The sequence below is a fragment of the Acomys minous genome (assembly GCF_964271855.1).
Source record: "Acomys minous genome assembly, chromosome: 4".
Taxonomy (NCBI): Eukaryota; Metazoa; Chordata; class Mammalia; order Rodentia; family Muridae; genus Acomys; species Acomys minous.
In genome coordinates this window covers 94,734,589-94,759,487 of record NC_140486.1, presented here as the reverse complement: position 1 = coordinate 94,759,487, position 24,899 = coordinate 94,734,589, and the positions used below count along the sequence as shown (strand labels likewise).

Genomic DNA, 24,899 nt, shown 5'->3' with positions numbered 1-24,899 from the left:
TCAGTCCATTGTTTGAGGACGTGCACTTCTGCGTGGACTTCCTGGTGGGGGACGACTGCTTCTCGATCTTTGAAATAGACCTGGATCTTGACCTCGACCCTGAGCAGGGTCTCGATCCTTTCACAGAACCAAACCTAGATCTTCTGAGCGAGGCTGTTGTGGATCTACGAAGAGACACAGACCTTGTTTGTCGAAGAGACGCTGATCTTGATATTCTATCCCGGTTCTTGCTGCGTGAGCAAGACCGTATCGCCTTCCCCTGCCTCGGGAATATGATCTAGATCGTGATCTGCTTCTTATTCGACGTCTACAGCGACGACAGTCATAAGCATAATGTCCCTTTTCACCATACTCACAGCATCTATCATTAGGAGCAAAGGGACGACGGGCAGGCAGCCTACCAAAAACGAGATCTCCAAGGCATGTCTGTTAATAGCTCAACTCTCATTCGAGAACCACAAATCATCGTCCCATCCAGTTCTCGAACTGCACCTTCTGCGTCTCTGGGATCTTCAAATTCCAGAGGGGCAAAACCTGGAGGATTTCTGGCAACGCATACAATTCTTACGCATTCGTAGTAACTGAATGAATGCCCTTTCTAACTCTCCGTTACCAGCACCAGTTCCCAAGTTACCAATATTTACCTTGGTTTCTCCTCCACGCCGCCCACACCGTGACCCGATGGCCAGCCTGCATACTCAGCTCTGGTTCGCAGTGCTCACCGTGCGAGCAGCACAGAAGTGGACGCAGCCTCCCTCGCCAAGGAACCGGGCAGCGCTACTCAGGCTGCTCTTTCTGAAGAGCAGCAAGTCTAACCACGTGACTAATATCAGACTAATAGAACATGTGCAGATGTCGTTATACCCCCTTTAGGCTTGGCCTCCAAATGTCCGCTGTCTGAATTTTTCAGTGTCTTTGATGTTTTACCTCTACTTGCTGTGCAAATGAAGGGGTTCAATCCAGGATGTCTCACAGGTGCTTAGTAGCAGTAGCTATGCTTTTGGCGCTGCTCAAACTGTTATTTCCAAGGGCCAGGCCCTTGGTAATTCAGGATTTTTTCTATAAGTCTGAGGGTGTAGGCTGTATAGCCTTAGCATAAACGGAGCAACTTATTTAATATTCTTAGGTTAGTGATACAGCAGTTTAGAAGGATTTCTTTACCATTACTCTGATATTGTGTGTGTGTGTGTGTGTGTGTGTGTGTGTGTGTGTGTGTGTGTGTGTGGCGGGGGTGGGAGGCAGAGAAATAAGGAGGGAAGGAGAGAGAGAAAGAGAAAGACTGAAGTTGTTCGCTCATTTATATACTAGGCAAGTCCATACTAAGTGTGATATCTGTATTGGACTCTGGAAAAAGACAGAATTTATGCCTGTAGTAGAGAGGACAGTCAAATAAATACAGAAGATCATAAAAATCTTGGTTGTGGCTAGCATTAGGGAGAAACTACCAAGAGGATGAATGACTCTTTGGAGACTGTGGTCAGGGACAGACAGCCTTTCTGAACCATCACTGCCCTTCAGGAAGCTCAGCCAGACTGTCAAAGGCCTGGCAAACCACCCAAAGGTGTTTGGGTTAAAAGCTTTGCTTGTTCGTTAGTTTATTTTAAGGTTTAAAAGGTGTTTGGGGCTGAGACACAGGGAGTGGATTAGAGCAGACAATAAGTAGCCAGTAAGAAATGTGACGACACAGGAGGACTTAGGATATTTGTGCAGTTTATTAAGATGCAAAGCCAAGAAGGGATTCCTGCCCCAGGTGAGATTTTAGTAGTTTTCAACACCAAACTTAGCCATGATTTCTTCATGCTCTCTTTGCAGGGATCCTGTTTGCTGGAGGACTTCACTGCTTGTAGCGAGAAAGCACAGTTTATTGTCAAGAAATATTAGCCGTGGCCGATTACTTTAAGTGGTAAGGCAGCCTTAGATTTATCTTAGGATGAGCCGACTAATTGAGAATCGTGATGGAATCTTCGCTGGGGCACAGCATTCTTATCCCAAATAGAAGAGGTGAGCCATCACACCTGGCTCCTTTATTGGTTTCTATAAAAGACTGTTCAAAATAAACTGTGCAATTTTGTCTGCTGCATTGTATTTGAACAAAGTACGTTGTTTGTTCCCTAGGCTACTAGGGTGTGTTGGACAAAGCAAAAAGGAATAGTGGTTTTCTCTGAATTTATTTTTTAAAAAAAATCAGATATCTTTTGGTAGAAAAAGAAATAAGAATGTCCCCCCCATTCAGTTCATGGAAGAAATGGCTAGTATACTTACAAACAAGCCCTGAATCTGCGTCTCCTGAAAGGATCACTAACACAAATGGTCGAAGTATTTGACTCCAGAGCCCAACCTGATGCAGCCATTGGGATGTGGTTTCACCCAGCCTGTCTGGGCTGGAAGCTTTCAGACAGTCCCTGTTCTCATAGGAGAGCTTGTGTGAGAAACAGCCAGGTCATGGCAATGGCTTCACAGAGCAGTGGGATCATCTGGCATTAGGGCTGCTACACACGTTGACAAGATGGGCAGAGTCCTTTTTTTGAAATCTCCAGGGTTACAAGTCCATGTAAAGAGTTGGAATTTTGATTCCCATCTGGCTTATTTTGAATGAAGTTTGTTCTAATTTTGCTTCAGTGGGCTTATCTATGAAATTTTGTTCATGGTTATGGAGATGTAGAAGTTAAACCTAATTGAATATACAGACTTTTGTTATCTTTGCAGTGCACTAAATTACCTCCCATAAATTAACAGTTTACTCTTGTTTGTATTCAGCTCAAATGCCTAGCCACTGTAAACATTTATAAATTAAGCAAATGGCCATGGGTTTGTATAGGTAGCTATTCATCCGCTCAACCAACGTTCAGGGCCTCTCCAGATTTGGGCTTTGCGATTGGAGGAGAAAAGTGCATCATTATTGCTTAAAGTCTTGGTGATCAAATGTGTGACTTTTTGGTACGTTGCCCACATGGAAAACAGTAATATAAGGATATGGAATTTTAAGAGTATCAGAAAAGCTAAAGGATGTCAATGTAAAAATAGCTAAAATTGCTATGCTTATGGTCTGTTACCACTTTCCTCTATTCATCTTGAATTAAATGGCAATTGAGCTTTTAGGAAGGCTAGTGTGGCTACTCCACAGAGGCCTGGGCGCAAATGGAATGGTGACACAGAGGGAGGCATGGGCTCGATCCCATGAGTCTGGAAGCCTGCAGCAAGGCTTGTCTCTCCAGTCCCAGGCTGTGTGCAGCCACTAGAGTGCTTTGATGAGAGGGGAGAAGATAGTCTTGCATTTCTAACTACTGATGCCCCTTATTTTCACACGTAAGGAAAGCGAACCCATTAGGAACCCACTGGCTTGCCCAGCCTCCAGGTGGGGCCACAAAGGGAGGTGCAGTGGGCTTAGTTAGTCCTGGATGTCCTGCCTACATTCCAGGTGGCTTCTAAGTAGGTTGGAACTTTCTCTAGTGTAAGACTTTATATGGGGTTCTGGCTTACAAACATACAAAGACCCATTCAGGGGGCTCATCTCTCACTAAGGGATCTATGTCCAGAAGAGATGTGTTCTAACAAGGACATCCATCTTATCATGAAGGAAGCGAGAAGCTCACAAACTTCTCCTACAGGACACCCAGATATTCCTGAAGTTTTTATCTATGAAATTGGTGACATGACACAATACTTTAGAAAAAAATATTTAATAAATTTTTTCCTTAGAAAAAAAAGTCACTTGTGAATAAGACAAGTGGACTCTTTTTTGCTGAGATATTTTGGGCCTCACTAGAAAAGGTTTTTACTTTATTTACTTCAGATAAAAAACAACAACAACAACAAATGACTGCTTCCCCTGAGTGTGATGACAATTCCCACACATTCAGACTAGAATCAAGATTAAGCACTGTATGCTGTCATTACGCTGAATTCTTCAAACTTTGGGAGTGACTGCTGTGTACAATGTGGACAGATAATAATGAACCCCATAGATGAATCGTGCTCTTGTTTTCCCCAGCATTCTCTGAGGAGATGCAGTTTTGTAAATAACGCGTTGAACATGTTTCTCTGGCCTTATGTTTTGAAGCAAAAATAAAATATAAATTATGGGTCTGAGTATTCGTCTGATGTGCCTTCCCAACATGCTCTCAGGAACACGTAAAACTCATGGAAGTGTTATAGAGCAAAATCTAATTAAAGTGCACCATGAAGACTCATTGTTGCTTGTCTTCCTGTTCCTGTTTTCTTCTTTCTCTGTTCTGTGTTGTCAATCGATGCTGGTATAATCTGTGGGGTTATTTTTTCCCCTTCTTTTTTGGTCCCAGCATCTAACAACATCATTAGGAAGAGAGCCAAAAGACAAGACACATCTATTAGAATGTTCTACACGCAGAGACTGCTGGCCTTGAGGTTGATGAAGTTGTGCAGCAGACAGGACTGTCCCACATTGTTGTTAGGAACATGAAATGAAACAATCAATTTGGATAAAGGTCTGACTGTTTTTGTAAAATTAAGATAGATGTATAACCCACTACTTGACACAGTGATTTCACTTCCAGTCCTGACAAAAAGGAGCAAAAAGACGTACAGTCAATGGTTATTGCAGCTTTATTAATAATGGCTCTGAACTGGAAAAAGACTGTGTGGTCATCAACAAGATGAACAAAGTGCGGTGTGGTCATGCAGTAGACTAGTGTAGCACCCATAAGGATAAACTACTGACGCATGCAAGCATTGGAAGCCTTACAATAATGATTCAGTAGAATTCTATTGACCTTATGTTCTAAAATGGGGGAAATGGATGGCTACCAACACAAAGCCAGGGATTAAAGAGTCATGGCTGTCACGTTATCATTCTGAAGGCAATTGAGTTTTAGGGCAACCTGGGCAACATCATGAAACTTTTTGTCAAAAGTAAAAAAAAAAAAACCAAAAACAAAAAACCAAAAAAACCATGAACATGACCTTTTCATTGTCAATGCACTCAAAATGGTGTCTTCCAACCTACTGGTGACCTGACTGCAAAGGAGCCAGCTCAGATGTGTGGGTGCAACAGTGCAGGGGTCCTCCTACTATGCCCGAGGTATAAACAACAACAGGTAAAGAGTCTTGCCCTTGGGTGACTGTCTAGTTCTTTGTGTACCTGTCCCAGTTCTGAGTGCAGTGTCTTTGCTTTCTGCATGGTTGCCTTGGGTCAAGACATCCCTGGCACAGTCAGTAAGCAGCAGCAGCCAGGTGAAGGACAGGGGCATTTTATCTACATTCCCTGGATCTTGGGGTACCTTCCCATTCTTTAAGATGAGGGTGCTATGTTGGTTGTAGGTTCTTCTGGGCTCCATGGCTAAAGCTCTTATTTCCCATTTCAACAGCAGAGACTTGCTAGCCATGTGGCATTATAACTACCAGACCTAGAATCTGCAGGAGCTACGCTCAACAACTTCCACTAAAGACCCTGGGGAACGGAGCATCAACATAAGAAATCATAGTGGTTTCTCACCTTGCACCAGATGTCAAAAAAAAAAAACCCTAAATGCCTTCTACTATCATTTATTTAGAGAATTCCTGTGCCGAGACAAATGCCAGATGACGTTTCTCATTGATAGATGAAACAGCAAGAAAACAGATGAAAGTTATGGCTTTACTGTGCTGGAGCCTGAGGTATAAACCTGCTTCATTCTTGTCTGCTACTGTTAGGGAACTTTCTGGGCCAGGGTGTGGCCACCTGTATTTGTCAGAGCACTGAACGGAGGGCTTTTTTCCCCCTTACATATAGTTGCTTTTCAGATTCTAGGTGGGAGATAAGATCCGACATTTCACCTGACTCTCTTGTCATGAGCTACCTAGAAAGTCAACTACGACTGTCAGATAGTTTTGACAACCCAAGGAAGGTGTTATGATAATGTTACTATTCTATAGCTTTATGCATATTTTGTTTTGGGGTGAAGATAGTGTAGATATAGATTGAAACAGGGATGATGCCTGATACGGGGCCATCACTTGTCAAATGAACTGCGATACATTTAAGCTGGGCTGATGCCAGCAATTTAAGATGAAAAACAGAAGAAAACATTTCAACTATGTGTGTGCCTGTCAGTCTGCGAGAGCATATCTGTGTGTTCCTGCAGATGGCTTTGGAAGCCTTTGGATTCCCTGGGGATTGGAGTAACAGGTTGTTGTGAAATGCCCCGCATGAGGACCAAATTCAGGTCCTCGGTAAAGTAGTGTGGGCCCTGAGTCACTGATCCATCCCTTGAGCCTTAATGTAGAGATATTAAAAAAAAAAAGATGAATGATGGGTTATTAGAGGAGTGCATAGACTGATAGAAGTGTGATAAGAAGGCAAATAGAGAAAAATAATTGCATGTACACTGAAGCATATGGGTGGTTTGCTTTATGGATATTATTATTATTATTATTATTATTATTATTATTACTATTAGTGCATGTGTATGTATGTGTGTGTGTGTGTTGGTGCATGCAAACACACACGTGTGCATAAGCATTCCTGTGCTAGAGTGTGGTCATGCACGTGCCATGGTACCTGTATGGAGGTGAAGGGACAATGCCAGGCATCCATCCTTTTGGAGGTTGGCCACCTTTACTGTTTGTTATTGTGCTGCACACTTCAGCTTAGTTGTCCCCCAAGCTTCTATAGGATCTTCTGTCTCCCTCTCCTCTCACTGCAGGAGTACTGAGACCGCAGATGTGGCCGCGCCTGGCTCTCCATGAGCTCTAGGGATCCGCATTCAAGCCTTTGTGGCTCTTTTAGTAAGGGCATCACCCACTGAGCACTTTCACTAGCCTCAAATTTTTCCTGAATATCAAATTCCATTATTTATTTGTCTCTTTTTACTAAACCTGCTGGAACATCATTAAGTTTATTCAGCCCCTTTCAACACTATATATCAACTCGGTCCTTTCCGCCTCTGAATTATTTTTCAAAATAGAGCAGACACCATAAAATTGGACACTTGATGGTGCCTTTTTAGGGTTGTGTAGGTAGTATTTATCAACTTGACTTGAAACTATGCCTCATGAAGGCAAGTTCTGATTGCATTGCATTAAGTTCTTCATCCTCAAACTCCCTCTCCATTATTCCCAGCACTTCCAGGAGCATTTGCTTCAGGTTCATGTCTGTCAGTGCAACTAAGCTTTGAGATACACATAGCAACTGTGGCTCTTTTGTAAAGGAGTCTGTACTTTGTCCTTCAAGCATGGCCTAGCCCAGAGTACACTAGTCTAATTCCTGGAGAGATTCCAGTTTCCATTTCATAGTCCTGAATGTTCACTATTTATAGCTCAATAGTATTCGAAGAGTAGTGAGACCATGAGACATTGATAGAGTGGAGCCAAATGACATTTCTCCAGCAAAGTAAACTCAGATTTATTGAGCTTCCTTTGGCAAGTTTGTGGAAGGTTCTCTCCTTGACATTCTTCAGAGGCACCATGACAGTGTGGAAAGCTGGTGAGATAGTGATTTCTCTACATTCAGCAAACAGACATCTTTACCCAGAGACAACAGTAGACCTGGGGTTACAAAACCATTGCGGGGTGGTTTGCATTAGGACTGCTTTTCTGGCCAGTGACACACTGATCTTGCTTTTCCAAAAATGATTGATGGCCCCATGGAGACAGAACTGGGACAATATGAGCTGTTCCTTCCAAGAACAATCTCTGGGATTTATGAGCAGGAGTAATTAATCTGTAACAAGGAGATAATTAAAATCCAAGAGTTAGATTGCGAAACTCAGAAGAGAAGAATGGATAAAGTATCATACAATGTGTTCTCTGCCTTTTCCATATTGGATGCATGTTCATGATAGCAGGTAGAGTCCTCATTGAAACATGTTTTATTTATTATAACCACTGCTCATGGGTCCCGCGCTCCAGCCAAACTCACTAGGTAGCTAAGGATGACCTTGGTTTTTTTCTGACCCTCCTATCTTCATTAGTCCAGGGCTGGGATTCCAGGCATGCACTACCACATCTGGCTTATGTGGTGCTGGGAATTAAGCTCAGGGGGTCCTGCATGGTGTGCAGGCACTCAATTACAGGACTAAACCTCTAGCTCCAGCTCTTATTTTTTAAGCACATGATTTTTTTTTTTTTGGAGCAAGTCTAAAACATAAAATGCAAAATTTTTGCTGTCATTTTAGGAGATAAAATTCTAACCTAAATGCTTTTTTTATTTGCAGCTCCAGAGAGCACACTCATTATTCCTCACATCAGGAGGCTTTCTGCAGAGTCTGACTCTGCCTGTGAATTTGCTCAGCTCTGCTCATGTGGATAATAGCTCTTCTTTCTTCCCTGTAGGTACCCAGAGTGATTCATCAGTCTGTGCAGGGGAAAACCATATCTGTCTTTTACTTGATTTTTGGATTCCACAGTCTTCTATGATTGCCACCTTTAAAATGATTATAGCAGCTTTCCCTGGTTCTATCAGACTAGGCAGAGAAATCCCTTTATTAAAATTATTTTTTGTTACAGTAAAAACCACATACAGTTAAGTTTACCATCTTAACTCTATGGTTCAATAATGTTAAATATTGTTATTTTGTGGAACAAATCTACAACGTTCTGGTCTTGCTAAACAGAAATGGGATATGTAATATATGTTATGCATAATATAATACATAACTGACTTAATTTTATGAGGTACGTAAAACAATGCAACTTATAGAAACAGAAAGTAAAATAGCAGTTACCAGGGGCTGAAGTACACGGGAAGCTATTGTTTAAGGAGTATAAAGGTTATATTTTGCAAGATCTGGAGTTTTCCAGCACTGGAGAAGATGCTGTCATTTCTCTAATGAATGTTTCTGTACCTCTGTTGAGAATCAGATGCCCATGGCTGGTTACTTTACTTCAGCATCTCTGTGCTGTTCCACTGGCCTGTGTTGCAGTACTGGACTTTCCTCTTACTTGCTATCTGACACATATAATGAAATTGGGTGTAAACATTGTTTTGTTAATCCAGGATTGCATTGACTACTTGAAGATATTTTGTATATATACAATTTTTTTTCTGTGAAGAATGCCATTGGGATTTTCATAGAAGAGTCATCAAGTTGGTAGAGTAGTTTTGGTAATATAACCATTTTTATAAAGTTTATTCTGCTGATATGTTTTCATTTCTAGTGGCTTCAGTTATTAAGTCTTTTAAAGTTTTCACTGCAGCGTCACCTTCTTTGAGAGGCTTATCCTTAGGTATTTTGTCTGTCTATCTATCTATCTATCTATCTATCTATCTATCTATCTATCTATCTATATTTATTTATTTATTTTGAGGCTACTGTGAAATGTGTTATTCTGTTTTTTTTTAGCATGTCCATTATTGGTATATATCAAAGTTACTGTTGTGATTTATTTTGTATCTTACTTTTCTTAAAGCGTTTATCAGATCTCAGGGTATTCTGGTGGAATATTTAGGATCTAATAAGCATGGGGGTCTTATTGTTTGCAGATAGGGATAATTCTATTTATTAATTTCTTATTTACATAATGTTTCATGTACAATTGCTGTAACTAAGACCTCAAGGGCTATACTGAATAGGAGTGAAAGGGGTGGATGGCTTTGTCTCATTTCTAATTTTGGAGAATTGTGTCAGCTTTCTTCTATTATGATATTGACTGTAGTTTTATTGTATATAGCCTTCATAAAGTTGAGGTATGTTCTTTATGTTTCTAGTTTCTTTGGCTTTTTAGCATGAATGAATGTTTAACTTTGTCAGAGGCCTTTCCTGCAACAATTGTGATAACCACACAGCTTCTTTCTCTTGTATGATGGTTAATTTGATGAATCTGGAATTACCTGGGGATGGGTTCTGGGCATGGTGTAGGGGATTATCTTGATTACATATGCTGAGGTGGGAAGACTCACCAACCATCCCCCTGCCTAGGATCCTGGCCGTGTAAACAGAGAAGGGGACCAAGCAGCATGCATGTGATCATCAGTTTCTGTTTTCTGATGGCGGATGTGATGTGCTCAGCTACTTCAATCTCCTGAGAGACAGTTACTCAGTTTTGTTCTCTTCAGTTTAGAGGCCTGTTAGTTTCCTGGATGCGTAATGCTTCAATCTTTTCTAATTCTTATTTGTTCATCTATTATACTGGAAATATACACTAACCCCTGGGGTCCTTCTCTTTCTCTGTTTTCTTCTCTCCCTTCCTCCTCCTTTTCTATTTTCCTGTAGCTTCATCATTATTGTTGTTGTCTGTGTGGAATAACTACTTTTTAAAAATATATTTTTAGTTTTCAATATCTCCTTTGAGTTCTAAAGTTCTTTTATTTCCAGATTTTAAGAAGAGATTAAAAAATAATGTCAGTCATTAGAGTCTGTAGTTCATTTACATATCTCAGATCACTGAAAACCATAGGTTGCTCTATTGGTTCATCAGACTCGGTCAAAGGAATTCAACTGTCTGATAGATGGGCACTGTTTGTCTAAGAACAATATCTATCTTAGTTGTACTAAGAAAGATTTGTGTGACAACTCATATCACTTTTGAAAATGATACATGGTTCGCTGTATCCCAAACCGTGTCCTTTTATTTAATTCATCAGATCTGTATTGAATGTCAGCAAAATTGAAGAGATAACTATATCATTGCTTGCCTCAATCAATTTCATGAACTGAACAGCAGACAAGACATCTTTTCTTGTGCCCATTTTCTTGTTCCTGCAGAATTGTTGAAAACACTGATGTTCTTCTTCTTGTCTCTTCAATTAGCTCCCTCTCTCATCTGTGCATATGTGTTATGTGTATGCTTTGTGTGTAGGGTGTATGCATGCATGTACAGATGTATGTACCTGTATGCATATACAGAAGCCAGAAGAGGACACTGGGTACCCTGCTCTACCCCTTTTCGCCTTAATCTTTTGAAACTGGGTCCTTTTCTGACCCTAAGCATTTTTGGAGAGGATGCTAAGCCTGTATAATCTCTAGTGATCTTCTAGTCTCTTACTACACCTCCAAGTGTAGCAGTTACAGGCAAAGTGGCATGCCTGGCTTTTATGTGGGTGCAGAAAATCTGAACTCTGATCTTATCCTTGTCTAGTAAGTATTTTTATCCAGTGAGCTCTCTGCCCAGTGTGAGAACTCTGTTTTAATAACGCTGCAGTAGTGATTGAAGTTCCTTCCCTTCATAGTATCTTTGTTTCCTTTTTTTCCTCTTTTATTCATTTATTCAGATTACATCTCAATTTTTATCCCCTTGCTTGTCTCTTCCCATTCCTCCTTCCCTCTCTCTTTCACCCTATTCCCACCCCCTAGGTCTGTTTCAGAAGAGGACCTCCTCCCCCACCATATGGTCACAGTCTATCAAGTCTCATCTTGGTAGCTTTCCTATTCTTTTTCTGCATGCTACCAGGCCTCCTCACCAACACCAAGGGGAAGTGGTCAGAAATTACTAGAAGGAAAATTCCGCCCCAAAGGGACAAGCTACAACTAAAATTACAGGGGAAATAACTATCCCATCAAAAAACAAACAAACAAACAAACAAACAAACAAACAAACAAAAAACCCCACAACCTTGTTTCCTTCTTAAATTAGCAGAATGCTTTGCACCTTTATTTAGCCTGGAGTGGAGGCATCACATCACCATGATGGAGCACAGGATGGCTGTATGTATGATCTAGATCTGTGGGTTTCAAGTCTTACAGTGAGCCAGAATCAGTTGGACAGCTGGTGTGTGTGTGTGTGCATGAGTGTGCATATGTGTGCATGGACATATGTGCGGAAGGCAGAGGTTAAACTTGAGTTTCATTGTTCAGGTGTCACCTGCTTTGCATTTTTTAGACAAAATTTCTCAGTGGGGAGTGGGACCTATTGCTTAAGCTAACTGGGCTAGGCAGTGATTCCTCAGGGATTTGTTTATCTCTGGCTCCACTTTTGGGATTGAACATGTGTGGCATCTTACCTTGCATTTTTTGTGTGGACTCTAGGAGTAGAACTCAGGCCATAGTGCTAGCATGGAAAGTAGTTTGATGACTGAGCTATCTACCAATCCCAGTGATCTTTTAAATTTTTTTCTTTAGTAATTTAAATTTCTTTTTTGAGACAGGATTAGCTCTTCAGGACTCACTTTGTAGAACAGGCTGGCTTTGAATTCACAGAGATCTACCTGTCTCTGACTCCTTGAGTGCTGGAATTACAGACATGCACCATCATGCCCAGCTAGAAACTTAATTTTTAGTATTTGAGAATTTCATAGGCAAGAACAGTGGGTTTTGTTCAAGCTCATCCCTGTTCCTTCCCCTTCACTTCCTCTCTTATTCCTCTTCCACTTTCTCCCAACTTCCTGAACTCTTTTCGTATTTAAACCTAATAACTGCATTGTTGTTACTGCCAATATATGCATGAGTATAGGGTCATCTAACTGAGCAGGGGTAAGCTCTCAAGTTGCATCCTCAAAGAAAACTGACTTCTGCATTCCTAAAAGTGGTCAATTGCCAGTACTTACCCAAACAGGAGTCAGATTTGAGACCCCCTTCCCATCCTTGCTGGGATTTTGTCTGGCCATTTTGATTCCCTCTGTGAAACACCCCTGTCATGCCCAGAAAAACACTGTTTTGTTGCAATCGTCCATCGCCTCTGCCTCCTACAATCTTTCTGCCTTCTCTTCTTTGATGATCTTTGAGTCTTAAGAGGCATGGGGCAGGTTAATACAGAGGTCTCACTTAGCGCTGAGCAGTCTATTACTCTCTTCACACTGACTACTTTTGTGTCTCTGTTTTTAATCACCATCTTCTGCAAAAAGAAGCTTCTCTGATGATTTAGAGATGTACTACCTATGAGTAAAAAGATGGGAACTTAGAGAGTTTAATATTGTGTCCACCTAACACAGTAACAGTGGTAGGTTCTTCCCTACAGCCTATGGTCTACTCAACCATCAGTTCTTGGTCTGGTCAACAGTACCTGCTGTGAGCTCCACCTCGTGGAGTGGGCCTCAAATCTAATCAAGAAGTGGTTGGTAACTTCCATTAACATTTACGTCACTATTGCACCAGTGCTCAGGCCGGGTATTATTGTACCTCACAGGTTGCAGAGCTGGGTGAAGGCTCCACCAATAGCTTATATAGCACCTCCCAGCACTGTGTGAGATGGACAGTAGGGGTGAAACTTCCAGGTTAGAATCAGCTCGATGCCTCCATGTTGTATGGCTCAGGTATGTGTTATCTTCAGCAGTGGAGTCTTAACATCAAATATACACTATCTTTTATACTCCTCCCTTCCCTCTCCCACCATAAATAACTCTTCTTGCCTCATTTCTCTCATTTCCTCCTTATACCACCTGCATTCTATCATTCCTTTGAGAGCTTTCCTCATGGTCTCTTACTATCTTCCTGACTTACATGGCTACTCCAGTTTAAGGACACATTTCTGAGGGCTCAAGGCCAGCACTCACACAATGAAGGAGAACACACAGATCTTCTCTGGTCAATTTATACACGAATACAATATACTTAGATGGTATCCACCCCCTACTTCCCACTCCATCTCCTCCTGTACCCCTCACGTCACCCTGGCAATATCACTTCTTGCTCTTCCACCTCTCCCTTGTCTTCATCAGCATGTTCTTCTTTCTTGCCTTCAGTGATTGTTATCAGCAAGTTTATAGGTAATGCAGCCTCTGTTCCTTGAGTAATGATCATGGCCACTTCTAGAGAACCACTGACTTAATGATATCAGATCAAAGAATGCTTCTGGAATTCTACATGTATATTAGTTTTTGCCCCATAGGTGCTACATGGGGCAACATCTTTGTTGTATATAACAACAAGTACTTATTTCTCTTTCATCATGCTAAGATTGGCTGGTGTCTGGCTGTATGAACCTGGGTTTGGCCAGGATCCTGTTCCATGTATCCTCTATCCTTCCTAGGCCAGGGGCTACTTAAATGAAAGCATAGCCTCCTAATGATGAAAACTAAGGGTCGAAGATCAACTGCCACTGAGAAAACCTACTTCATCTCTAACTCACCTCACAAGTAGTAACATTCCATTAGCCAAAGCAAAACCCATGGTCAACACTAATGCCAAAAGGAGTTATGAAAGTGGAGGTGGACTAATGAATATCTACTGAGTACCGATGCAATACATGGCATCTGGGGAAGTGCATTGTTCAGTGGTTTATAAGCTGAAAAACTATAATCTTGATCAGCTGGAGTCTGATTTTGAAGCCACATGGAAGGAATATGCATTGGAACATTGCCAGTGACATAAATTTGGCTGAAAGGAAGGGACAGATTCTTGGACATCTAGTGGTACTAACAAAGACCTGCAGTGAACTACTTTTTGGTAGGTAAATTCAATTTTCCATTTTTTTCTATATTAGTTTTTTGCAAACCAAAATCCTTAAGCCCATATTTATGATTAAATAGGAAGAAGTTGTTCTCAGGGTATATATAGATAATTCAATAAGTTAGATTTAATTCAATACAATTTGGCTTAAACAAAGGCTTCCAATATCTTGAAATACAATAATTTGCTCAGTCATATTCTAAAAGGTGAGATAAAAGTTAAGTATAAAAGTGACACAGGTGACCAGAAAGAGCCTTAAGGTGTTTCAGGGTAGTCCAGAAAGATCTTTTGATTGGAAATTGCACATCAGGATGTTAGTAAAGATACAGGAAGAACACTGGCTTAAGTGAGATGAATTCGTATGTTCTCTAATTGGAACATAGGTAGTCCAAGACTAGCTTGGAATTTCACCCTATTCTATGCTCTGTCCTTTCTTTTCTTTTCCATTTTTTCTCCAGTTTTCCTTTCACACTATTTACAGAAGTCTCCCAGTGCACCACAAGAGGACACGACGTAAGACATCAGTGTTGAATTAAAGTAGAGTCTATGTAGTTCACAAAGTCCCTACGTGCAGTTCTGCCAGAGACTGGCACAAAGCATCTTGGCTGGGTTCTGATTTTAGTCACAGTGGGTTGGGTTTGAGGAGAAGTACACAGTGTCAACTTGCTTACTCTGATTTATTTAATCTATAGCCCATAGTGTACAACGTGACTGTGTTTGAGCGCCTCGTGTGTTATGTTGCTACACTCTTGGAATGGAGGTAGGTGTTATGAAAAATCCAGTGTGTAGCAAGGAGTATCATCATACATTCTCCAGCTCTTTAGTCACATTTGTCATGTTAGTCCTCTGTACAAATGTGCACATGTACATGCATGTGTTGGTCTTTTGAATTAAACAGTAATTCAGTGTGTGTTTTAGGAACCTCCTATATGCTCTTAGGTTCTTATAGTCTCATTTTGATTTTGGTTTTACACTTCTTCTACAGCAATATATATAGCAACACACACACACATATGTATATGTGTATCTGCTTGTTCTCTGTAGCAGTGCTCTGAAAAACCCTGAATTCCATTTTGAGCCAGGTGTTGGGTGTTGATCATAATAAATGATTAATTTATAATAAATGACTGCTGTAAACATTAATTCAATAACTGTCATCTTTCAACCTCTGAAATACCTGCCAGGCCAGGGTTATAGAGCAGCCTTTCTGCTTTTACATAGCTTCTGCCCCTTTTAAGTGAGGTCACGAAGTCCAGTGTCTCACTTGAGCTCTGTTTACCACGCTCCTATTACAGCTCATGCGTGCAGGGCATCTACGGTTGCCTGTTCTTGAATGAAGAACATTTTGTTCTTTTTTTTTTTGACCCCCTTAAGCATTATTTCTACCATTTTCCAGAAGATGCAACTGTGGATCCCTGCTCAAGGTCACAAGGGCAATCAGCAATGGGGCTGGCCATCTGTGTCTGGGTGCTCTCCCTCACGGACAGAGTGATGACCACTCCGCTTTGATTAACTGCTTCCACCAGAGGAAACCAGAGGCATCAGTCCGTATAGAGTTGCCTCAAGAAGTCTAACCTTTGTTTCGTTTTGACTCATTTGTGAAATTTTTTCACATGTGAACTCAGCAAGCATTTGTAGAAACTCTTGCCCATGCCAACTTCTCTGCTAGCCTCTGGAACCTTAAGGCAAACACTGGGCAATTCCAACCTCCAAGGACTTTCGTGATTGGATTTCTCTTCTCATTACTTTATGCTCTACCACAGCAGGGGAAGGTGACAGTGGCCCATTTTTGGCACCAGGAAATCTTCCACATCTGATTTCAGTTGCATATTCGAATATTAAGATAGTATAGTGTAGAAAACGTAAGGCATTTATTCTGCCAGGAAAATCTTACTTGTTAATTTAAGACTAACAGTTTAGGCTTCAGAGGACACATCATACACTAGAGAAAAATAAGCATCCTAAGTATATGTTAAATCTGCTAAAGAGATGAAACTAGTCAATATGATGCAGGCTTCCACCTGTAACAGCTTCGAATTACTCAAGGCTACTTGTGAGAACGAGTGAGGGGCAGTTGCTTGGAACTCCAGCCAAGAGCTATTTCTGAGACTTGCAGAGAGAGATACCTGAATTGCACTTACAGTCCTCCTTGGCTCCTTCATTTTGTCAAAACTACTCTTTTTTTTAACCTTTCTCTGAAAAGACCAAAAGAGCTGCACATTTTGTCAGAGTTGGAAAGATCAGTAATAACCACAGCATCATTGAAACTATTGTTCAAATTTAAGTTTCAAATTTAAATTGCTTATTGTATTAACAACTTGATTTGAAAATCCAGTTTTTAAAATTCCATTTTTATTATTTGAAATGAAGATATAATTGCATCAGTTTCTCCTTCCATTTCTCCCCTCCTACCCCTCCCATGTACACTTCTTTGCTCTCTTCACTTCATGACCTCTTTGTTGTTCAACACGTATGCACACACACACACACACACACACACACACACACACACACACACACACTGTTTTGTTGTTGTTTGTATTGAGAACTATACTATGAGTGCAAGGATAAATATTTAGAATGTAGTTAGAAATTTTACAGAAGTTGTAGGTTCTCCTCCGAGATCCAAGACCACACTAGCCCCAGATATTTTGTTAGGTTTTCTAATGCCAAGAATGATTTCCTTTTTGTTGAATGGAACACAAGTCCAATTAGAGAACTCTTGGTTGCCACCAAGTATGTTTGACACCATTGCACCCTCAGAGTTATTGTGCCATGCTGTTCGTTGTTTTAGTTCACAGGCATCATATCTAGGTATGAGTATCACGAATCCTAGTTTCCAGGTAGGAGGCTTTAGGTTGACCCAGCTGAGGTCCTGCAAGTCCTAATGTCTGACATGTATGTGGCTTCAGCAATATAGACTTATCTTCAACGTCTGGGAGACAACTAAGGTCAACAGCAGTAGCCTATATGTTTTGGGAGTCTCTTGGATGACCCTCACTATTCTCTTGCCTTGTATTATCACTCTTTGCTTGCAAGTCTATGACTCTTGTGGGGAATATTGTCAACCCATGTGTAAGGAAATTTCTTAGGTATACACATAGATTTGCATACATTCTATGTAATTTTAGGTAAATAAATAATACAATCCTTTGTGACTTTAAAAAACATTTTTACTGAAAAAACACCCCAATTTCCAATGACATACATGTGAATAAAACCAAATGGAAGAATAAAATGATGCTGCCATGATACCCTCCAGAAACAAACAGATGCTTTGCTGTATCAGAGCTTTTGCAGATGGCACCTCCCTGGAGCTGGAAACTGTTGGATGAATTTGCTGGTCTATACTCACTTGTAAATTTTTCATTTTAAGAACATCTTGTTCTCCTCTTGCCAAATGCAAGATGTTAGGAAATCCCCACTCTTGGGGAGTGGTACCCATCCATAGCCCCTTGGGATTATGACTCATTCAAAGCAGAAATGATAGGAATACAAAGGAAGAGAAAGGAAAAAAAAGAAGTAAAGACTCAACATAGTTAGAAATCCAAGTCATACTACAGAAGCAGCGAATACTAGTTTAGGAAAGGCTGTGACTATATATAATCAACATTCCCAGCCCTACTTACAGGCAACTGAACCTGAGTCCCCAGAAGGAAGATCAAAGATACTTTTGATCATTATCTGCAACTCTTAGGCTTAAAATTCTAATGTAAATGATCTCTCTCTCTCTCTCTCTCTCTCTCTCTCTCTCTCTCTCTCTCTCTCTCTCTCTCTCTCTCTCTCTCCTTCTTCCTTAGAAAAGACCTTGTTTAGCTCTTCTAGACATTAAAGTCAACATAAAGGGCATTGCATCTCTCATATCCGTTAGCTGGAAGCAGCCAACCTGACAAGCCTAACAATGACAATCTGACAATGCCTTTTTGTGTGGCTGTTCAGGAGGGAGGGACTGAAGATATGACACCACACTGTGGAACCTGATGGGCCAGTCGAGAATGTTTCTGAGATGAGACACCAAACGGTCTCTCCCCCAGGCTTGGCTTGCTGCTTGGAAATATTCTCATGGGACTGTCTTGTGCTTTTAAACTCACTTTCAAGTTGCTCTTATCTTTGTCAAAAAGTTAAGCAAAAGAAGAAAACAGCAAAGAAAACTAGACAGTAAGCTGATCTCCAGATTTCCCCATAATCCACTATTTCATTTTTAGAAATTGCTTATCTACCATCCATATAATAAATATCACTAATGTGACTCAGTATGGTCAAATGTCCCGCAGAAATGACTGCTTGCTTGTAACAAGACAGAGGACCAGAATTCGGTGTCCTTTATACATTAGGAGTCTAGTCAGGAAACTCTGATGTTAGAGTTAGGGCATTAGTAACAAGGGAGGCAACGGGATTGCAAACAGATTTCCCGGAGAATCCTCTACCCTGGTGCTATTTAACACTAGTTTTGGAAACTTGACTCAATTACTCAAGCTTCAATCATTTCTTCCTCCAAATGAACTTTGAGAACAGTTTGACCTCTCTCCTTCCTATTACTTTAAGATGAGCCTTGTGTCCTCAGTGTAATGTCTGTTGAGTCTTGGAACTCATCACCGCTCCACCAGATTATTTTTACCTAACTCCAGCTCCTCTCACACGTATCCTGTTGCAGGAACATCCAAGGATGAAGGAAGTCACCCTTCCGTGAGGCTGTCTTTGCTGACATCTCCACGCACCACTGGAACACTTTAGTCACCTCTGCTCTGATTTCAATGTTGCTTTCTTGTTTAGCAGTTGGATCAGCTCCTCTACTGTGTCCATGGGAGGATCAATTCTTCCTGTGCTCTCTGCTGGGCAGATGAACTCTGTACCAGAAGAGTACTGTGTGTCTTCAGAGGGCCACAGGTCTTCCTATTTTTCCACAGGTTAGCAGCAGGGGGCAGGTGCGTGGGGGCGGGGCGCTCTCTGATATTAGCTTTCCCTATGCCCTCTTTCCCCTCTCTTAAATACTTAGAATACTAAATAAACTTTTTTCATGTTTTCTTCTCCTTCTCCTTCTCCTTCTTCTTCTTCTTCTTCTTCTTCTTCTTCTTCTTCTTCTTCTTCTTCTTCTTCTTCTTCTTCTTCTTCTTCTCTCTCCCCCTCTTTTTAGTTTGCTCCCACCTCAAGACAATGTTTCTCTGTGTAGTCCTGGCTGTCCTTGAATTCATTCTGTAGACCAGGCTGGCCTCAAACTCAGAGATCTCCCTACCTCTGCCTCCTGAGTGTTGGGTGAAAGGTCTGTGCCACCACCACCCAGCTCTTACCCTTGTTTTCAAACTTCTTTTCTTACTTTCCTTCACATGTAGTTCTTGGTAATGATCGTACTTTGAATATTATATATATGTACATATTACATATATGTACATATGTGTGTATGTGTGTGTGTGCACTTGTACACCACCCCTCAAAGTCTCACTTTGTCTCTCTCCCCCTTTTTCTTTTTCTAATGACTTGGGCAAGAAGGACTCAGATGAGAACGAAACAGCTAAGCTATTTCTCACTCTCAGGCAACTCCATCTTCGTGACATGGTTGTGGGCATGAGGGCTTTGCTTGGAGTGCAGCAGGTGAAGGAATTGAGGGCCTCAGCTCTGAATGCAGCTGTAGCTGTGATAACTCAGCCCCTACTGTGCAGCTGCGATCAGGGTCCTGATGTACATGCAGTAGACTTAAATAGCTCGAGAAAACTGAGAGGAATCTTTCTGTTGGGAGGACAAGCAAGATAGGGTGTTCGTAAGTGACCAGAAGACAAACTTTATAAAGGGTATGCATAGGAAAGCAGACAGGCCATGAAAATAGGAGGAAGGAAAGGGGCTCCTTGCGTGGTCTTGAGTGCAAATTGAATAATGTAAAACACACTTCATCCTATTGAACTAAGTGTCCTATTAGCAGCATATGGTGCACATATCTTACACAGTTTTCACTGGTGCAAGTACAGCGGCATTGGTCCCACTTGTAACCCTTGTGAATAATTTGGCTTAGGCTTAGGATCATTTTGTCATCTTTTGCGCTCAGATATTTTTTATCTTCTAATGCTCATGAGAAAGACTAGGCTTTTGGACTTTGACTAATATGAAATAATAAATCACCAGTCTGAAAATATGATGAAATTTCTGTGCAGAACAATGTTCAGGGTTCGGAAAGCCAGTTTGCTAGTGATGTGTTCTCCATCTTTTAAGGACCATGTGCTACAGAGAGCCATCAATGATGAAGAAAACACTACTCCATTGATATTGAATTCTCAGTGACTGTGAACGTGAACAGGAATGCACAATGTGAGGTTTGGACAAAGGACATTTGTTTCTAATGTGACTGCTATCAAAACTAAAGCAGTGTGCTGACTTCTTCAAAGCCTTGACATTTAAAAAAAGTTATTAGTGTATTTATTCACTTTTATTCACCTTACATCTCATCGGTAGCTTCCTCCCTCCCAGTCCCATCACACTATCCCTCCCTCTTCCCTTTCCTTGCTCCTTAGAAAGGGTGCTCCCCCCGCCCCCTCCCCCTGGCAAACTCACCTCAGCACATAAGGACTGAGGACATCTTCTTCCCTTGTGGCCTGGCCAGGCAGCCCCGCCAGGGGGAAGTGATCAAAAGCAGCCATTAGAGTCCATGTCAGAGGCAGCCTCCCCCCACCCCCTACGCCCAGTGTCCAACCAATGACTGGCCCAACCTGAGACCCACCCCATAAGAGAGGACCAACCCATGACATTATTAATGATACTCTGCCATGCTTGAAGACTCCTGTCTGCAAGCCTAGCATAGCTGTCCTCTGAGAGGCTCTACCCAGCAGCCTATGGAAACAGATGCTAAAACTCACAGCCAAACATTGGGCAGGAGTGTGTGTGTGTGTGTGTGTGTGTGTGTGTGTGTGTGTTGGGGGGCGGTGGTGGAGTGGGGATAGAAAGACCCGGAGGAGACAGGAGCTCCACAGGTCTTGAAGTTTTGTGCTTTGAAGTAAATGAGAATGCAAAGGGAGGTGGTCACAGGGCAGGCTGATGAGTGCATAAAGAAACAGAGCAGGACTAACCTTCTGTGTAAGACACACTTACTCTGTAATAGGTGTTTGGGTCCATTTTCAGCCATTTTTTTTTCTTTTTGCAGAACTAGAGGGTTTTTCTACTAGCTTTTAAAATCTGAGCTTATTTTGAGGAAATGATTGAAAGCCAATTTACACAAAAGTGAAAAGGACACAAATTAAGATTTGATGCCTTGGTAATTCAAAATCGGGCCATCACTTCATGATACGCCACCCCCTGCAAGGCTTTGGGGTAGCAAATTATTGGAGAACTCAGTGTAGTCACATGCTTAGTGTAAGAATCATGTGGACCCAGCACTGGACTCCAGCCTGACTAGCGTCTATCTCAGAAGGTTTAATGAGGCTCAGAAACGTATAAAAAAAAAAAAAAAAGAATGTATCTGTTTTGGCTTGGAAATTGGTGCTATGCTGTTGGCAACTGGACAGACACCGAACATCTGCCTGTCGTGGGGTCTGCTTAAGCCTATGAGTTCCAGTTAGGACGTGTAAATAAGAATGACTTAATTGATACTGGCTGACTGGGGCCTGGTGATGACTGAGGCAAGCCAGAAAGCACATGGGAAGGCTTAGCCTTGTCTCGTTTTACATTCTGTGCCTTGTGGGAGATGTGAATCCAACACGAATCCAAATGCCCTGGCTTTCAACAGGAAACAGGAAACTCACATTCTATGTAAATGCACCTGACACTAATGTGCTGACAATGAAATTTAAAAAATGCTATGTGGAGATAAAACATGGATGTTAAGTCTAGTCACCACCTGCTTATTTGATATACATGGTGCAACGAAGGGAAACAATAAGGGGGCTGGGATGGTACAGAGCCTGCTTCAGGGCTGCTTGGAAAAGAGCTCTGGGCCTTTCTAGAATATTCAAACTTTTTGTTCTATAAGGCATGTCAGGAGCAAATCACAGTAAAACCATTTGTCATGCTCATAATTGTGATACAAAGCCAGGATGGCATTAGCTTAGAGTCCAAAGGATGTAGTGTGCCTGTTTCCTTAGTGATTCTAAGGAATCACTTTCACATCTGGGTGGCTTCAAGTTTTTTTGTTTTTGTTTTCGTTTTGTTTGTTTTATAAGAATATGGTGGGTAGAATATGGCTGAGTAGAGCATGAGGACTCAGACCTCGTAGGCAAGACTGAGAGTAGAGATCGCATCAGTGATACACTCTTCCTAGATTGCTTGAGCTGTAATGCTGTATCTCGGGCAGCTTAACAATATTAAGTGGAGGAAATGAAAAGACAGGCACGAAGAGACCAGGAGCCGGAGTGATGTGGGATGAGACTTTGGGAGCCGGAGTTCAGCTCAACACCGGGCAGTTTTAAAGTGGTAAGCCGCTCTGGAGTACAGAGCGCTTAGGTGTGTCCTGAGACCTCTGCGTTTGCACCCAAAATATCCTTTGTCACTTCTGGGCTCATGGCATCTGAAGCTTTCCTCCAACGCCTATCAACTCCCTTCTTCTCTTGTGCTGATACTGGCTAATAAAACGAGTATAGCAAAGGCTGACCAGGCCCAACTAAAACCCCCCTTTGAGCTCAAGACTTTGGAATGGCTGTTGAAGGCGATTGTATGGTGTCATTCGGTAGCTTGCTGTCTGCAGCAGGGTGTGGTGGTCAGTAGATGCCACCACGGGTGATGTCGGATGGAGATGTGCAAACAGGCTCATTTACACAAAAGTGAAAAGGACACAAATTAAGATTCGATGCCTTGGTAATTCAAAATCGGGCCATCACTTCATGATACGCCACCCTCTGCAAGGCTTTGGGGTAGCAAATTATTGGAGATGGGTCAGTGTCTCCCAAACAGTCACACTCACAAGGAAAAATTATGCTGCAACCACAATTAATCCACAGTCTTGGGAACCTTAACACTCAGGACTGTGTTTCTCTCTGACCCCGGTATGAGCTATGGGGTTAGGCGGGCTATGTGCATGTCTGGCTCAGTGTGATTACCTGGGGACGAGGGATGACACAGATGACTTAGGCTCTCTCTTTGTGTGCTCTGAAGATCTTTATTTCAGGGAAGGGACAGGGAACAAGCTTTTAACCCTCTCGCTAAACTAGTTTTGGTCAACGGTTCATATTTCCCATTTCAGTGGTCACAGCAAATCTCCCCAAGGGGCAGCAAAGTACAATCCTACTGCGAGTTTATGGAGTACAGAAATAGAAGATGTGTGCATGGCCACAAAAGCCATCAAGATTCTGGTTCTTATTACTCCTAAGTCATTCTAATATCCTATGTTTAGAAATCCTCTCTGTGTTTAATTCATGTTGAGAGGATCCTCCAGGCTGAGGCTTGGGTGCCAATCTGGCTTTTGGTAAGGCATTAGAAGGCTCAATAGCAGCCTTGTGATGGTTCACCCACAGCAGCAACTTGGCCTCCTCTCATGTACTCATGCTGGCCCCTCACTCATGAAATAGCTGCAGACGACCTTAAACTTCTCATCTCGTATCTCTACCTCTTGAATGTGGGGGTGGCAGGTGTCGCTGCCATATGTGGTTTATACAGAGCTGAGGATTGAACCCAGGTCTTTGTATATGCCAGGCAAGCACGCTACCAACCCAGCCCCCAAAGGGAAATCAGGTGCAAAGTAACTGTGTTTTTATTTATATTAACAACAGCAAAATACTTTTTATAATTTCACATCCCATTGCTTTTAAAAGCACATATATTACAAATAAAGGAACTCCACAAACTTTAAAGGTTAGTATTTATCAACACTTCTTTACACATACACAAATAGTTTAATATAACATTATCTGAAATTGTTACCCATATAATTTTAGTACTTTTGTAAGTAGTAACTAAAAACATCCTTTGAAATTTGATAAAAACCATATATTTTACAATCTTCTATTTACATATGAAATATGCTTAAATGTTACAAAAACATTCATGTTGACCTTTAAAATACGTGTATGAGGACCTGGAAGTGAACAAATTATACCCAGGAGCAAACTCGGTTTGCTTTTAAGCTGCACATTCATCGGAATTTCAGGACAAATGTTCAGTGTGGTTTGATCAATACCACTCAAAGGAAACGAAGAAACTGTAGGAAATGTGCAAATTCAGAGGCTGGCAAAATTCTCAAGCTAGCGAGGTAAACAAAAATATTAACACTGTAAAAACTTCAAATAAATTAAATCTATCGTTTTTCTTCCCCGAGATTAGCTGCAAGAATTTAGAGAGTTTGCTGAGAGGTGCATCTGATGCCTTGGGGTTCCCCTCAAACTTCAGCACTGGGGGAGATGGAGAGCGTAGGCACAGCTGCAGCCACTCTGCTAGTTACACGTGTGTAGGGCCGCTCCGCTCCGTGCTTTGCTGGGTCGTCCCTGCCCGTAATCTTAAAGCAAGACAGACACAACACATAAGCACAAAACAAGTAGCGATCAATTTTCATACCCTCAAACACAATGAAAATCCAGAACAGTGACTCATTCCCAATGGGGTGCTAGTAAGTTTGGAACACATCCTAGCCAAAGTAATGCTGGAGGATATTTTCTTCGAAGCCCATATGCCGGTTGCTATGGGGATGTTCAAAACAGTCACTATACTGTGATT

The 24,899-nt window shown here is 41.6% G+C and overlaps 1 protein-coding gene and 1 pseudogene across 13 annotated transcripts in view; both read right to left on the bottom strand.

Annotated features, from left to right (window-relative positions):
• LOC311596287 lies at positions 1–13,628 on the bottom strand (annotated as a pseudogene). The gene is made up of 2 exons: positions 13,498–13,628; positions 1–690 (listed from the first exon to the last, which is right to left on the bottom strand). The product of its transcript is annotated as an uncharacterized misc_RNA (transcript).
• Positions 13,629–23,924: 10,296 nt separating this feature from the next.
• DOCK10 (dedicator of cytokinesis 10) overlaps positions 23,925–24,899 on the bottom strand; it is a 259,148-nt gene continuing 258,173 nt past the window's right edge. For all 12 annotated transcript variants that reach the window (XM_084780928.1, XM_084780930.1, XM_084780929.1 and 9 more), the window contains one exon: positions 23,925–24,681. In XM_084780928.1, coding sequence (XP_084637054.1) covers positions 24,620–24,681 — 62 coding nt within the window. In that variant the 3' untranslated portion in view covers positions 23,925–24,619. The remainder of the gene's footprint in view (positions 24,682–24,899) is intronic.